The sequence below is a fragment of the Porites lutea genome, chromosome 2 (assembly GCF_958299795.1).
Source record: "Porites lutea chromosome 2, jaPorLute2.1, whole genome shotgun sequence".
Classification (NCBI taxonomy): domain Eukaryota; kingdom Metazoa; phylum Cnidaria; class Anthozoa; order Scleractinia; family Poritidae; genus Porites; species Porites lutea.
In genome coordinates, this window is record NC_133202.1 from 46,013,050 (window position 1) to 46,029,308 (window position 16,259).

Genomic DNA, 16,259 nt, shown 5'->3' on the forward strand with positions numbered 1-16,259 from the left:
CGCAACACTCTCAGTTTTCAAGCGCGCAGTAAGTTCGTAACAATTTTTAGGATTAGAATTTTTAGAATAGGTTAATTTATTTATTTGAATTTAGTTTTTTATCATGATATTATTGTAATTTTTATAAGTAGTTTTTATTTGATTTCTAATTATTGTAAATTAAATCGGAAGAGCCACTGGTTGGAGATTTAATAAACTTACTTACTTACTTACTTACTCTGGGCCCCAACCTGTGCTTCAGGAGTTTTAGTACATGCCATGATTGGCCTGTTAAAAAAACATGGTTGATTTGCCAATTAGGTTGAAAAGAAATTCAAAATGCAATTCTGGTATTGTTCATCCAGGTGGCAGGCCAGACAAAGATCTCAGCACTGCTTCTCAGATGTTACTAACCAGGGCCAGATTAAGTCATCGAAGCAGGCCAATGACAATTGCTAATAAATTCCTCCTTACACATTATGGTGATTTATGAGTTTCCTATCTTTCACACGTTGCTCATTCTTCCATTTCTGCTGCTCTGAATACTTCCAAGACAAAGGGTCTGACAAAATGTTTTTGCTTTTCTAACTCACTGCGGAGCTTCTTGAGATCTGCAGGAATATTCTCAATCCTTCCAGATAAAATCATTCCCTTTTTGGCTGACAACCCCTCTTCAAATTTCTTGATCTTGACAGGAACTCTTGTGATGATGTGCAAAGCAAAGTACTTCCCTTTTACACTACGCCAGGATTTCAGAAGTACAATTTTAGCGAGCGGAAGTTTTTCTCCGCCAACAAGAGCTGAAGTTGTTATGTTCAAATCGACGATTTGGTTAAACTTGACTTTCAAGGAAACTCGAGGTGTGAAGAACGTCAGAGAATACGGTGAAGGTATTTTGGATTTTTTCAGGCATATATCCTCGCATGCTTGTTGAAGAAATACGGCAGCTGTTATTTTCAAACTGTATTTCGTTCCAATGTTTTCGTTCTTGATTTCTAGGGGAGAGCATAGATATACTTGAAAAGTGGGGAGGAAAAGCACTGCCACCATAACTGGGATCAACAACTTCAAAAAACCTCGTAGAGGTTTGAAGAAATATGCTGCGATCAACGGAATAATCAACGACCCCAAGACAACAAAAACGTTGGAGTGAGTTCCCAAAACGGAGCCAAGATTAGAAATAGCATCACTGCCGACAGCGAAAAGCCACGCCAGCGATGGAAAAACTAGGAGGCAAAGAAAGGCAAGGTTCTTGTAGGAAGACGATGAGTCTTCTTCAGACTTAGATCCGCCATCTTTGCTCTTTGAGTATCTTGGTCTAGTCCTTCTTTCGCTTGGATTTTCGCCTTCTCTTTTCACCATTACTACTTAGAAGAATCGTTGTTGATACCTTGTGTCTTTCTCCCTGACCCTTATGGTTAAATAACAAAATGGACGTTCGATCTCAGAAAGTTTTAGCCATTGCTATAGTACTTTCAGCTGATGATATTGCACACCAAGGGAAGTGTTTGTTCTTGTAACACTCACGTGGCAACAGAACAAAAGATTCTGATAGAAGGGGATGGAGGGGAAACCGAGCCTTTTGTCTATCTTTACCCTACCTCCCCCCAGAAGTGCAAAGTTTTGTCGAGGTAGCGGCTACCAAGTAATCTTCGAAAAAGGCGCGAAGTGCTCGTTTCCAAAATGGCTTCCACAACAGAACGGACAATTTCGGCTTGTAATGGGCTTCAAATTTCCAAGGTTTCCAATAACTGGGCTGAAATAGCTTGGAGTTCTGATTTTTGTGAACCACTAGAGCTTCCAGATTTGCTAGAAAACTGCATAGTGGACCGTAAATATTACATCAACGAGCTGCAAAATTTGTTGTTAATTTCAAGGCAGTGGTCGCGAGGAAGTAGTAGCAGTTCAAATGATGGTGAGCTTTTGCTTTGATTAACTACAAAGTGAGCTGTTGATCGGAGCTTTGCTAGCCTTTTTTTTGGTGAAATATAGAATGTATAGGGACAGGCCAGAGATATCAACGGGGCTCTCCGGGCTCTGTCTGAGCAAAAAAGCTTTAAAACCACTTAGAGAGATTCCATGATGTAACAGTTTATCTCGTTTTATTCATTGGAACAAGCAATTCGTGTGGTTAACCCTTTGAACCCCAAGAGTATCCAGCATCTGTTTTCTCCTAATAATATCGGTGCATCGTCGAGAGAAAAGGTCATGAGATTTTATAAAATGGTCAGCGAAGGGAAATGCTTTGATCTTCTATCAAATTCTTTCAACTAATTTTTTTAAGTAAGTGTATGCAGACCAGTCCGGACAAATTGTATGTGGATATTGGGCCTGAAAGGGTTGAAATATATAAGCAAGATCTTGGATGTTTACTCTCAAAAATAGCCTGAGAAAACAGCTGGTTTTCCGTGATGCCACCACTGGTTTCCCTGCGAAATGACGTCTTAGAAACGAGCGCTGAAACTACCCAGATCTGGGCAGTGCTTCTGATTGGTCGTGCCGCTTGGAAAATTTGCTTCAACCAAACAGAAGCACAACCCAGTGACACTTAGTCAGTACCATGGAACCTCGATATAACGAACCTCTATGTAACGAAGTCCCTGGTATAATGAACAATTTTCTTTACCCCAGTAATTGTAAAATATATAGAAAAGAACCTTGTTTTAATGAAGCCTCGTTATAGCAAACACATTTTGCCAGTCCCTTGGCCCTTCGTTAAATCGAGGTTCCACCGTATAGAATTTCTGTGCTTGTTTCTCAGACATCGCAAAATGTCGGCTGCATTCTAAGGTTATCTCAAAAACACTGGTCGTGAATGGCCACAGACCTACAAGGTTAAAGGTGGTGCCAGTGAGGTTATAGCCTTTTTAGCCAGGGTGGAGTGACAGTCTTATGTTTTGCAAGACCTAGTATGCATGGTTTCTAAACAAAGCCTGACCCATACTACACATTTTTCTATTATTTTACAAACTACTGTTTAGGATTTTTCTCTAGTTGCAGGGCTGTGCCCTAGCAGAGCCCGGTGGTCCCTGGCGCCTAACTTTTGCCCTCGGGCGACTAAAAAAAATCTCAGATTTTTCTTACAAATCATATGCCGGGCACCCTAGGTTTTACAGTTTCAGAGCACTGGGCTCCCTTCAATTTTCGTTATAGCGCAGCCTTGAATTGTGAATTTCCACTCTCACCGCCTTGGAGACAGTGACAGACTCAAATTAATAATATTGATTTCATTGCGAACTTGAGGCTGGGATGGAGGGTCATTTGAGTAGTGTCAACATGACAGTGTCAAAATACAGTATATATAATGTTGTAGTTAATTTTTTATCTTTTTATTTTTCTATTGGTTTTGGGTATGGTAATGTATGCTAAAGAATTTGAAACAAAGGAAAAATAAAAATTAACTGACAGTACTTGAGGCCAATGAGGAAAATTAATTGACTCTGGTATTAAGTTGATGAGTATAAGAATACGTATTATTCTTTTATGATTTGTAATTTTTCTTTTTTTTTTTCTTTGATTTCCAGGATTATGGAAAGTTCTTTCAGAAAACAGCTTTTCCCATAAAGTGCTGATTTCATTACTCCACTCTTTTATTGGGTCCTGTAATAAGGTAACAAGATAGTAATAAGTTGAATCCTAGTTATCTCCATGGATTGGCCTGTAGCATATAAAATGAGTTACTTATGTTACTCTTTTCTTACATCTTTCACATGAGCACTTTTAAATGATTTTTTTAAGCTATTAGTTTTTCAGTATAATATGTTTCATGCCTTTCTCCTGATTAGTTTTTTCAACTTGATCAAAAAGCAAATTCTCCAGTCAGACCTCTGGCTGACAGAAGTTGTTAAAACAACAAGGAGGCTTCTTTCAGTGATGATCACTTTGATCAAGCCTTGTTGCATGAAATAAATATGATACTGAGCCTAATGGGAATGAATGGATTTATTTGGAACATTTAAACTGACTGACTTTTAGGTGTGATTTTCAAGGCAGCAACAAATTCTGGATTGGATCAACTCTGCTAGTCACTAAAATAATGAAATAAAATAACAAACATATAGGGATCCATCGGGTTATAGACATTAATCCCATCCACATTTTGTTGGTGGTTGGTTTAGCTCCTTTAAATACATCAGAAAAATGAATGGAGCCTGTCAAGATGAAGACTGGCCAAAAATTCCTAGTATACAGCTGTACAGATGTAGGTGCTACTTTGAGAGTGCCATCTGCACACAGTTCTTTACAAAAATGACTCATTTAAATATAGAAAAAAAAGTTTCACTTCTCTTCAACTGCAACCTTCAGCTACACTGTAAGTGACCATAAAATTGTAGAAAGCTAAAAATGGGATTGAGTTTACATGTATCCGTTGCTGTTCAATTAATTTATGTCTTTATTTTTTTTCTCATAGTCAACAAAGGCTGGACCTAAACTTGAAAGCTGTATATTAGCCTCCAACATTTATATTGTGTTGGTTCAAATCCCTGGTAAGATGGTATACCTGCCAATTAACTCTCACGCATTATTGATTAGTCTCACACCTGCAAACCAAACTTAACACATCAATCTAGCACATGAAGGACAATTTCAATTTAAATAGGCATAAAGTCCTTGCAATGATCGTCATTGTAAAATGTACAATTGTTGTCCCATTTCAGGTAGTGGAGCATACAAGGTATTTCACCCCTTGCTGTTCCAAAAAGCTCTAGATGTGCTGCGATTTTGGCCTCAGAAAGGTAAACATTAATAAAAATAATGTTCTGTAGAGCTGGTAAAAGGGATTCCCAAGGACAGGGATGCTGTAACAAGATTGATGATAAATGAAGTTGGTCAGTTACGCTGTACTACTTAACTGTTGATACATTGTCAGTCTTAGTTTGTGTTTGAAACCATCTCAAATGCCAGTGCCTGTTGTGGTTTTAAATAGGAAGGAATGAAGTTGGAGATATTTTTTCCTAACAACTTCTTGATACAGTGGAAGTTCTGCTTATGGACACGCCCATAAGCAGACAGCTGTACTAATGGCCACCTTCTTAAAACCCCTTTTTTCTCAACTCCCACACAAACTCTGGATTTTTAAATTTCCGTAAGCGCCAGCTCCTATTACGTACACCTTTTTCCGCTCATGAGAGCATCCACTGTACTTGAAACATTTTATTTTCAAGAGATACCTTTCTAAAGTTAGTATTTTTAGTTTAAGAATCAACGATCGCCCTACTTCAAGTAACAATACTTTTTTTGTGTTCTTAATGGTTGCAGAAACCAAAAAGAGAAAAAGAGTTGATGAGGAAGCATCAAGCGGCCGCAGAGCTAAGACTCGAAGGGGGCAAGGAGGTGAGTGTGTATACATCACAATGACAAAATGGAAAAACGTGTGTGTTGGAAAGAAACATTAAGGTAGAGTAAACATTCTCAAGTACCAGTACACCATAAAAGCTCTTCTGCCGGCTCTGTGGACGTGTGTCAAAACACTCATTAGACTAGTTCTTTTCCTTCTGAATGCAAAAACAGAAGGAAACATGCAGGTCATTCCAGTTCCTTTTTCAAGGCTGTAAACAACCCCTGGATGGTGTTAGTTAGGTAACTTGATAAATCATTCAGTAGAGTATTCAATTGAACCTCAGCTAGCAAGTTCAACCAGCTATAATAATTATTATGGCAACCATTGTCAGGAAGTCAGTAGTCATGACAAAATAACCTGGTAGGCACCTGTGATATAATATAATGTTAACACAAACTTGCATACCATTTTCTCAGCCACATAGCTATGGCAAAATACATATTGTATCTGTTATAGGTTAAAATTTAACCTAGGTTGATTCTCTGTTTCGTTTGTCTCCTAGCCCTATTGATTGATTAGCCTAATCAATCATGGATTAGGCTAGGAGACAAAAGAACCGTAGAGTCAACCTTGGTGAAAAAATTTTAACCTGAATTTAATTTTCACCTGTAACATATCCATGGTGCAAACATTCAAAGTTGTCTGTTTCTTACTACTTGATGGCCTGGGTCTGTACCCATTTTTTACCATAGTGTTTGCAAAAAGGCTTAGATCATACATTAGATTTCCATAATATTCATAGTTCGGCCTTTTCATAATTTTTATTTTAATGTAGGTGGAATTGATGACATGGAAACTGAGGATGGTTCTGATGTTGATGATGATGAAAGTGATGATGATGATGAGGATGTTAATGATGTCCATGGTCAGGTTAATACTGAACAAGCCAAGGCTAATGTGAAAAACAAACTTTTGTCACTGATGCAGGTATGCTGAATGGCATAATAATGGCTGTCATTAACTGGGCCATTGGGATTTTGCCTAGCTATTTTAGAAAGTTAGTGAGCTGTGACTGTTTTGGAGGACACACACTACATCAACAACACAGAAAAAGGACAAATCCCCAACTTACATATTCCAGGGCTGGAGAAAACTTGCTTGTCCTTTGGGCAAATAGCTCTCTTATTTTTCTTGCCTGGGGCCACTTCTTGCCTGCCCCATGGACCGAACTTAATAATAATAATAACAATAATAATGATAATAATAATAATAATAATAATAATAATAATAATAATAGTGGTTTATTAACTGATCCACTTGGTGGCTCTTCCCTGTTAAAGTACATCAATTGCAATTAAAAAAAGAAAAATAAATCAAATCAAGTTATTTACAAATTATGCAATATACAATTAAAAGTAGAAGCAGGATTAACAGAATCGAAATTACAATAAAAGTTACTAATCACTCTGTACTCTGTTACATAAAAAAATTCCTTGAAAGTCTTAAGAAGGTTCTGTGATCTTAACAGTTTCTATTAGTTTCTGGTAGATTTTTAAATAGCTTTGGTGCATTATCTTGGAAAGTGCCGTTTTCGGTCAGGACCACTTATCTAATATATTGAATTCCTTGAGCACAGTTCCTTACGGCATTCCTGTTTTATTATTTTAAGATAATCTGGCCAAGTCTCAGTGTTATTCAAAGCTTTAACGCATGATTTCAGGAGGTTCAAATCTCTTCTCTCATTGATTGGGAGCCATCCCATTTTAAATGTAACTTATAACTTCTAGTTAAGTCTGTTTGCGAAACAGGGCCAGAATCCTTGTTTTGGGCCTCCACCTGTGTTCCAGGATTTGAGAATGTGCCAAGATTGGGCTGTTTAAAATGCCATTGTTGATCTGCCAATCAGGTTGAAGGGAAAATTGGAATGTATTTCCAGTAATTTGTTGTGTCTGTTGGGAGCCCAGGAGAAGGATATCAGCGCTGCTTCGTAGATGTTACTTAACCAGAAAGAAATGAAAGTCATGTTCCTAAATAATGGGCACAAACAAGTTTCACTTGACATTTCAAACTATAAGCACTAAATGCTTTTGCTTCAATATTAATTTTTTTACAGGATGCAGTAATGCTTGTAAGTGGCTATTCTCTCAAAGATTCCGAGCAGGTTCTCCATCATGTTATACAATTATTTGTGGAGACCACAAGACTTGAAGCATTGCCAGCTGATCAAATGATTGTGAATTTCCCTGGGTGAGTATTTATAGCAGCTGCTCATAAATTAAGCCATAACCTGTTTCATTATAACCTACAACCTATTATACATGTAACCTATATGTACATTTAGATAATTATGTTATGTGATTCAAAATGAATTGTAGATGAAACCAATTCATCAAGGCTGTTTCGTTTCCACCAAAGTGAAAAAACTATGGATTGAACTAGTTTGAAATAGTTCTTATTGATCATGCACTCAATTTACTGCCTGGGTGACAATTTGTATTGAGAAAACAGCTATCACTATTTTTCTTATTTTATGGGAAAGTTAATGTTTTATTATTTTATCCTTAGGGACCAAATATATTCAGTGAAATCAATCACATCATTGGCTTACATTGTAAGTACCTATTGCGGTCTTGCAGTTTTTTGTACTCTGCCGCAACTTTTATAATATTTAAAGTATCATCACCTCTTGTTTTCCCAATGGCATCTTTCCTTAGTTAACCAGTGTAACTCATTCCAAGGCAGGTTTTGAAGACTACTTCCTTTTCTCTCATTTTGTTTGTTTGTTTGTTGTTTTTTTTCAGGGTCTTGATTGTCTTTGTTCTTCGCTTCATGGTGAAGTTGGTGCTAACTCTCGCACTGTAGGTTTACATTTTAGCAAAATAATAAAAGCCAATTAAACCCTCTGTTTTGTAGTTTTGTGAGGAAATTATTTTAAAAATGGTTTTATAAGAAGAATTAACCTTTTCACTTAGACTATGCTATGGAGAGACTATTTTTCACCCTATTTTCTGGAGCTATACCATTTAAGTGAAACTTCTTTTCAGCAGAATCTTGGCATAGTACTACAGGTGTTTCTTTTTTTAGGATTTTACAAAACGAAATCTGATTATATTTTTGGTTAATTTTTCTTGGGCTACTATTAGGAATAAGAGGTTTAATTAAACAACTACAATATGCAAAAGTTAAATAATATTAAGTTACTGCGTATATAGATTCCATTAAATTTAAGATGATAATTATTATTTTACTTTGGGCCGCATCCAGAGTTTAGCAAGAACAATGTGTCATTTGTACTAACACGAAACAAATTGTTGGCAGGTGTTAAAGCACTTGATTTCCAACGTCCTTATGGTGTTTGGAGGTTCAATAGCTAGTAATGGTGTTATAGCAAGGGACATTCAAACTCTCAAGGATCAGGCTGTTCATTTTATCTGGTTAGTACTCTACTGCTTTCAAATAGAAAATTAGGATAATGCAGTTTAGATATTCAATCAAATGTCATTGACTCTAGTTTTTCCTCTTTTGGGTGAGTGCCTTCATCCAAAAAAAGAAATGTGCAACCATACATTACCAGTAAGCTGAGCACATAAACTAATAATTATTATTTATTTTCAGCTACATGACACACAAGGAGAATGACGAGATGTTAAGTGCGGTTCAAGTCCTAGTGCAACACCTATGTACCAAGTGTCCCGAGCGAGCTGAGTACAGGAACATTGTAGCTAAGGTGAGAGAATGTTTTAAGTGGGATGAATTCATTGGAAAAGTTTTCCTTTACTTTGATTCAAACATTTTGTCCTACAGTTTGTGAGTGCAAGGTTCAGTTTTCAATGCTTGCAAAACAAAAATTAATTCTTCTTTGAAACCACTGTAAGCATAACAATAACCTTCGACCAGTTGTGAATGCTTTAAGGAAATACTTAATACTTACATGTGAAGTTTAAGCATGTGGTTGTATAGCCAGATATATTGGCGGTATGCAGTCGCTGATAAGCACATATAGAGTGATAGCTGTGTTGATAAAGAGAAAAAGTTTAAGCAATTAGTAAGCAAAAGTATACTTCACCTTTTAAATTTTTTATGTGTTACTTAAAATTGAATCTGGTGTGAAATTGGCAGGTCTATTTTGCAAAACACCAAATGGCCTCGGAACAGTGAACAAATCTGAATTTCATTGTTATTAGGGTCAGGAAACTGAGTGAATCAAGTTCCAGTCCAGTTTTTGATCAAGCTGTTAAACTGAACTTGATTCACTTATATAGTTTCCTAACCCTAGTCACTAAAACTTCAGAGTCATTTTGCCTTTCGAGTCCTTCAAAATACTTGGCATCACAAGTTTATTTTTAAACTGAGAAACCAAAGGCATTAAATGCATGCTTATCTTGAGAGATTTATTCCTGTCTCAAATTATTTTCTTCTAAAACTTGAAAAAATGTAAAAGGAAAAAAGGCAACAGAATGAAAAAGGTAACCTTTGCATTCAGTGTATTTGTCACTGCATAAAAGTATCAGTACTGAGAGAGGGTTTATTGTTTAATAGAGACCTTGAGATACACCATTTCCGTGTATGGGTAGAGGTAAAATTAATTACCCGTACACGTAGTTGTAAATACAGGTTAATGGCTACACGGTAAAAGGTTGATGTCATTATTACGTCTGGGAAATCATTTCACCTTTTGTATGACGTTGTGGTAAACATGTTAGTTTACTCGTACCTGTAGAGAGAAACGCTGTGTCTTAAGGTCATTAATATCTTCTTATAACAGGCAGTTGTGGACATCATGAAAACTCTTCCAGTCAATGTTTATGCCAGCCTTACAGAGTGGATCAATAAGTATTCCAAGAATGCAAAGGTATCAAAACTGTGTTCAGGGGTTTCAATAAGCACCGACGACCGATGAAATGCGTCTGTTACATTGCTCAGAGAAGTCGGCTACTTTTTCCTCCGAAGAAGAATTAACTAGTTTGAATAATGTCATGGACAAAAATATACTTTGTTCACACGGAAATAACTTTGTATAATTATCATTTGTTCATTGCTTGCAGGAGTTAATTGTGTGGCTAATAAATCAAAAGTTGACTAAAACCCAAATCTCCTTAAATGGAAACCTCCCTCTTTTATACTCAGTTTAGTCCCCTAAATGCTGGAAATCACTTATTAGGGCTTTGCAATTTTAAAATTTTCTGAGGGACCATGCCCCCAGACACCCCTTGAAAACGTGGACTGTTGATACAGTTGGTTACTCTATTCAAATCTGCTGACTACTTCAATTTTTATTGAAAGCCCTGTGAGTTAATGTAGTTTTCCTCTTGAGTTCTCATTTACTTCATAATTTAACTTTTTTTATTTTTGTGTTTAGAATTATTACTATGTACTCCTTAAGCAAGGCAGTGACAAAACTGTTGTAAATTAATTTAATTTTCAGATCAGTTACAGAATTTTTGCCTTGGATGTAGTGTCACTTCTCTTATGTGAACCAGACAGACCTCTTTCAAGTGGTAAGTAATTATAAGAAGAAACATCCCATTTTAAGAAACTCTGCATGGAGTTAAAGATATAATTTACCAAATAATATGAGCTGATACGTACACTTTACATATCCTCTGCATAGTGATAATCTGACAGCAGAAATGAATTGTGTGTGCCCTAGGTTTTAATAATTTTAGTGCTTGGAAGATATAAAGAGTGTACATGTATATGTTGTAATTATTTTTTTTTATCTCTGGTAATTTTTGTGTTTCTTTTATTTTTGAGTATGGTAATGTATGCTAATGAAGTTTGTTTAGTTATCATTTATTTGTTTTTGTTTTTTAGTCACTCACATAACATAAAAATAAAACGTTACATAAGGTGTTAATTGAAATATAAAATGATGTGACAAGGAAGACTAAAGGAGCTGGGAGCTTATATTAATAGGCTTCCTTAAAATGACACCATTAAGTAGTTTCCTGATAAAGATTGTTTTTATGTTTTAAAACAGAGGATCTGCAAGATGATAGGACAAAGAAGCTTCTTAGTAAGAAGTACTTGCTGGATATAGTTGTGGCCAGATCTTCTGATAGAGCACCAACGTAAGCATTACACAGTGGGACCAGTAGGAAAGATACACGTACAGGGCCCTTGCGAGTGTCCACTTAATAGAGGTTCCCCCTTAAAACAGGTTTATTTTACAAAAAATATGGGAAGTAAATTTGGGGACTTAGTAAATGTCATATGTTAATTTTTTTAGGGTGCGTGCAAAAGCTCTTCAGTACTTTGCTCAGTGTGCTACATCAGAAGACAGGTCACTGGTGTTGAAAGTTAAAGAAATGCTTCATGAAGCCTTAGAGAGTCCAGCAGATGGAACACCCACAGTAAACAGACAAACAAGAGGTTGGTCAGACAAACTCTATTTGCCTCATTGTGGCATTTTTGTAGGGACTTCTGTAGCAAAAGGAAAAATAAATGTTGTTGAACACTTTCTCAAAATTAAAGTCTTAATTTCAGAATAAATATCAGTTATTATATAAACCCACAGTGTGTGGTTCAGGTCAAATTATTGTGAGTCTGATGCGGTGACCACTCAGCCAGGCTGCCTCCTGATTTTAGATTGGGAAAAGTACTAAATGGGATACCTCCCTTCTGCACCTTGAAGCAGGGGTAAGTGCACTATATATTTGCGTCAGGGAAGGTCATTGGCTTCACAAAACAGTACAAGTAAAACACTCAAACAATGGTCCAGCCCTAATAACAAATGAAAATTAGGCGGGAGAAGGAAACTTGAAACTTATGATGGTACTCATGAGACTTAAATAGCTAACAAGTTAACATTTCTTTTTTTCACTTGTGTTTCCATTATTAGCTCAACAAACTGAGGTGCGGAGCATTGGTTCTATAATTAGACGGCGAACTTGTGATGAGAAAGTTGGTGTTCGAAAAGCTGCACTGCAGGTTAGTCATTTGTCTAGCTTTATGCATCTGCAAGCCAGGGCTGTCAGTAAGAATCACCTGTAACATGTCACATAAAATTTATAGTGTTCAGGTAGCTTTCCCCTTAAATCGCCCATAATATCAAGTGAGCTCAGTAATTACAGGTGTTACAAGTTACACCCCTTAATGAAAGCTGTGCAAGCACAGGACATTTTTTCCCCAGATTTCAAGCCCAGTGAATGAACTTCAGGTAATCAAAATAAAGCAATAGTTTTACTTTTTACTTTTATGCTTCTTCATGTGGTTGTAAGCATCTGCATAATTGAGTTTTCTTGGAACAGTAAAACCTACATGTAGCTCAAGATTCTTAAATCATACTTCTCCTTGATCTTGTAGAGAAATCTGAGGGTCGGTTTAAATCGTGCTCTAATCTGCTCCCTTCCTTTTTTTTCTAAGGCTCTGGAAAGTGTCATTACCCTGAATTTGGATTCTCTGGAAAAAGCGGTAAGTACTTCATTGAAATATCTGTTCTGTAAGTATGCAAGCACTGAAATACTATGTTGCAACCTAGCTCACAACTACAATGCAGAAATTATCCTGGTGCTAACAGCACATCTTTAACAATATCTAGTCCACAGAATGAATGAATAATTAATATTAATTAATAAATTGATACAGTTGAACCTCCACGTGCAAGCACCTCTGTAAGCGAACACCTATCCAAAACAAAAAAAGTCCCTGTCTTGTGACCCTTGTAAGTGACCACACCCACTTTTTGGGTTGACAGTTGTAGAATTTTCCATTGTTTTATATCTTTTTGAAAGGGACTGCTTGTCTCATGCTCAAGTCCTCGTTGTTTGAATGTTGGATAGTGACTGGATAAATAACTGTCCAGCAGACACGTTTTAGGGAAATCAATTAATAGACTATCCAGTGGTGGAGATTTATTCAGGGGATAGTGTTATCCACCTTTCCTTTTTTGCATTTAGGAGTCACTGGGGTCACCTTTCTAGGGATTGCTTTGGAGATTCCCTTGGAAACCTCCCCCCCCCCCCCCCCCCCTACATGCGTACCTCCTCCTGATTAAACGAATGATTTATTTCTTTTCATTGATTTAATGTACATGATACTAAGTCTTGATACTATCAGGATGTTCTGACCCTTCATGATCGTTGTATGGATCCAGCACTGTCAGTCAGACGACAAGCTATGATATCACTAACTACCCTCCTTCAGGAGAGACCTGCCTGCACCATGGTACACAGGTAAGCAAGAGCCATATTGACTTCAACTGTCTGTTTTCCAAAGATGTAGATGTTCATTTGGCCCATACACCAATTCTCGCAGATAGTAGGGATTCATGAAAACAAGGTCAGGGGAAAATGGTAAAGGGGCGAGCAGCTTTCACAATCTCTGCCTGGAACTGGGTAGTTCTCTTAAAGCAATGTGTTTAAAAAGGTGAAATCTGTGACGGAGGCTAGGCCAGGAGAGATGTGCTTGACACACATTTACTGCACAACTTTGTCAAGAATGTTTGTTAGAGTCTTACCCCCCAAAAGGTCAAAATTATGGATCACTGACAACTCAGCTAAATTGCCCCAAACTGGGATACTTACAGTTATCACAGATGTACATGGGAATTAGTTGAGGTTTTTTGTGATGTCGAAAGGTCAAGGTACTTTAAGCAGGTAGGTTTTTGGTAGCATTTTTAAGTACCAGATGCAGAGGTTCAGCTGGCGTACTTGCACCATTCATGCTGCAGATGCTACTTCTAGGGTGTCCAGGGGCATGCTTCCCCAGAAAATTTAATTTGGACTCTCTAAAATGAAATTTCTTGCGTTCTCTGGATCAGAATTGGTTAAACCAGATGGTCTTTTAAGGCATTAAAAAATGCTCACAAAAAATGAAATATAAATTGATTTTCACACTTCAAAAAATAATCGTTTTTGTGTGTGAATTACCAGATGTTACACATCAAACAACCAGACATTGCATCCGGCTTCAAAACTACTGCTTAAGTCTTCTTTACAAATAATTCTTTAAATCAAATTTGCAAGGGAAGATGGTTGTGTTTCCCTTTTGTTCCAATATATTTTAACCACAGCAACAACAACTTTATTTGTACCAAACGGTAAACAATATTGATTTAAAAAATAAATTAACAAAAATATAGAGGAGTACAGGCTGCCCAAATAACTGTAGGGGCTGAAGAAAAAGGGGCAGAGCTCTGCATTCTTTGCTCCTAGTCAAATGTGACATTACTTATTCATATGAGTGCATTTGTCTTACAGCTGGTCTCGAAAAAGAGGTAACCCTGATAAATTGGGGTGTATGAACAGTCTGTGATGTAAATGCAGTTGTCACTGTACACAATACTAACTGTTATGTGTATCTTTCACTTTCAGTCTGTGGTTGGATGGAGTGTTACCTCTAGTGATGGACCGAGAGACTACGGCTCAAGAAAAATGTTTTCAGATTCTGGAGGATGTACTTATCAGTAACATTGTCCCTCAATCAAAGTTAGTAAAGGGAATTTTTTTGGAGTGAGTTTCAGTGGAATGTCCTAAACCACAACACATTAGACCTAGCCTGCAGAACAGGCTCTATTTTTTCACATTTTTCAGGTGAGCAGCAGGGGATATGGAGCGCAAAACATTTTCAATGGGGAAAGGTGGATAATTTTCTCCGCTCCGATCTTCCACCATTGCACATGTCTGGAGCTGCACATCCACCTCATGCTCATCATAAAAAAATGCAAAATATTATCACCTGTTCTGCAGTCTACTTGAGCCAACTCCAAGAACACAGTGTACCATTGTACATTGTGATCTAGATGTAATGTTTACTCTAATAATCTTTTGTTGTGACTATTGTTTAGATCAACTAATCAGTGCCATATTCTTACATGGAATCTACTGGATCAAATTGCCAGCCCCGCAGGACAAGAAGTTAGGTGAGCATTAAGTGGAGATCAGCCTAATTGAACAAGAAGTGATAAATTTGAAAAAGAGCCTTCAAAGATTTGTTTATTTTACCTGGGGTTATTTGCTATAATGCAGAGTAAAGAAAAGAACAGTTACGCTTTGAAATCATATTTACTAAGTAACTGAAAAGGATTTCATTTTTTGTAGACGCTATCTTCACTTTGCATTTCAACACTGGTCAAAACAGAACAGATTATCAAGCAATTTGGTGAAGTCGCTGATATCTCACATTGATTCTGAGCACAACAAGGTACAATCTGTATATATTCAAATTCTTGCTCAGGTTTTTGTGTCAAAAGATGTTAGATTAATTTTGTAATGTCTCGAGTTTAAGACCCCCAAAACATCTTAGCCTCCAAAAGGAGTAAAACCCATTGCATCTTATAATGTTAGGGGCTTAATTTAACCATTGACCTACTGTCTGGAGGATGTATGCTCTTATAGTTTTCATACATGTACAGTGTGTGATATGCCTTATGCACAAGGCTAGGGTAAGAAACATTGGATGCATCAGTGGTGATAAACAATGAAAGATGGCAAATCTTAGTCTTGGAGAAAGATGGGAAAGATGTTTTTTTCCCTTTTTTTAATACTGTGCAAGTGTGCCATGTGCTTCTCAATGAAATTATTTTACTCTCCCCCTTGACTTGCAGTCAGCATGGCTTTGTCTCGCAGAGATTGGGTCATCATCAAATAAACTGGATCATTCTTTTGTGGTTAAAAGTTGGAACGAATACTCTCAAGGATTGAAAGGTTTGTCAATTAGGCCTTTAATCTGCAACTGGCACTGGAAAAAGACATGTCATTGTCAGGAGTGACAATATTGATGTCAGGTCCTTACACTATAAAGTTCTGTAAATAATGACTTTTAATGAACTGAGTGATGTTGGTTTGCTTCAGACATTGCACAAGGTCACGGGTCTTTAATTTTTGTGATTTTTTACAGCCTCAAAAAACGTGAAATTTAAGACCCGGAAAATTAAGTACCAATAAGGTATGCTTTTACATACTGTTTTATTTCTCAGACTATGATTGTGAGACGGTTTGCCGTATTCTTGCTGTGTTGGGGAGTACTGCCCCTCTCCTTCCCTCTGATGCTGTTAGTA

At 37.0% G+C, this 16,259-nt stretch overlaps 2 protein-coding genes across 2 annotated transcripts in view; one reads left to right on the top strand and one right to left on the bottom strand.

Moving 5' to 3' along the window:
- Positions 1-206: 206 nt before the first annotated feature.
- On the bottom strand, positions 207-1,489 carry LOC140928800 (uncharacterized). The gene has a single exon (XM_073378580.1). The coding sequence runs from the start codon at positions 1,339-1,341 to the stop codon at positions 496-498; it is 846 nt and encodes a 281-aa protein (XP_073234681.1). The 5' UTR covers positions 1,342-1,489; the 3' UTR covers positions 207-495.
- Positions 1,490-1,536: 47 nt separating this feature from the next.
- LOC140928801 (condensin-2 complex subunit D3-L-like) overlaps positions 1,537-16,259 on the top strand; it is a 34,618-nt gene continuing 19,895 nt past the window's right edge. Inside the window, exons 1-23 of the mRNA XM_073378581.1 lie at positions 1,537-1,894; positions 3,504-3,589; positions 4,391-4,466; positions 4,638-4,715; positions 5,239-5,313; positions 6,096-6,247; positions 7,374-7,507; positions 7,826-7,871; positions 8,062-8,118; positions 8,579-8,694; positions 8,876-8,987; positions 10,026-10,112; positions 10,686-10,758; positions 11,241-11,331; positions 11,490-11,632; positions 12,102-12,190; positions 12,626-12,673; positions 13,319-13,434; positions 14,575-14,688; positions 15,048-15,122; positions 15,301-15,403; positions 15,807-15,906; positions 16,179-16,259. The exon at positions 16,179-16,259 is cut by the window's right edge and continues 9 nt beyond it. Of these exons, the coding sequence (XP_073234682.1) occupies positions 1,663-1,894; positions 3,504-3,589; positions 4,391-4,466; positions 4,638-4,715; positions 5,239-5,313; positions 6,096-6,247; positions 7,374-7,507; positions 7,826-7,871; positions 8,062-8,118; positions 8,579-8,694; positions 8,876-8,987; positions 10,026-10,112; positions 10,686-10,758; positions 11,241-11,331; positions 11,490-11,632; positions 12,102-12,190; positions 12,626-12,673; positions 13,319-13,434; positions 14,575-14,688; positions 15,048-15,122; positions 15,301-15,403; positions 15,807-15,906; positions 16,179-16,259 (2,284 nt within the window). The 5' untranslated portion in view covers positions 1,537-1,662. The remainder of the gene's footprint in view (positions 1,895-3,503; positions 3,590-4,390; positions 4,467-4,637; positions 4,716-5,238; positions 5,314-6,095; positions 6,248-7,373; positions 7,508-7,825; positions 7,872-8,061; positions 8,119-8,578; positions 8,695-8,875; positions 8,988-10,025; positions 10,113-10,685; positions 10,759-11,240; positions 11,332-11,489; positions 11,633-12,101; positions 12,191-12,625; positions 12,674-13,318; positions 13,435-14,574; positions 14,689-15,047; positions 15,123-15,300; positions 15,404-15,806; positions 15,907-16,178) is intronic.

Bases quoted from the DNA above. Each gene is read 5' to 3' on its own strand.
- LOC140928800 (XM_073378580.1), bottom strand. From the start codon at position 1,341: ATGGTGAAAAGAGAAGGCGAAAATCCAAGCGAAAGAAGGACTAGACCA.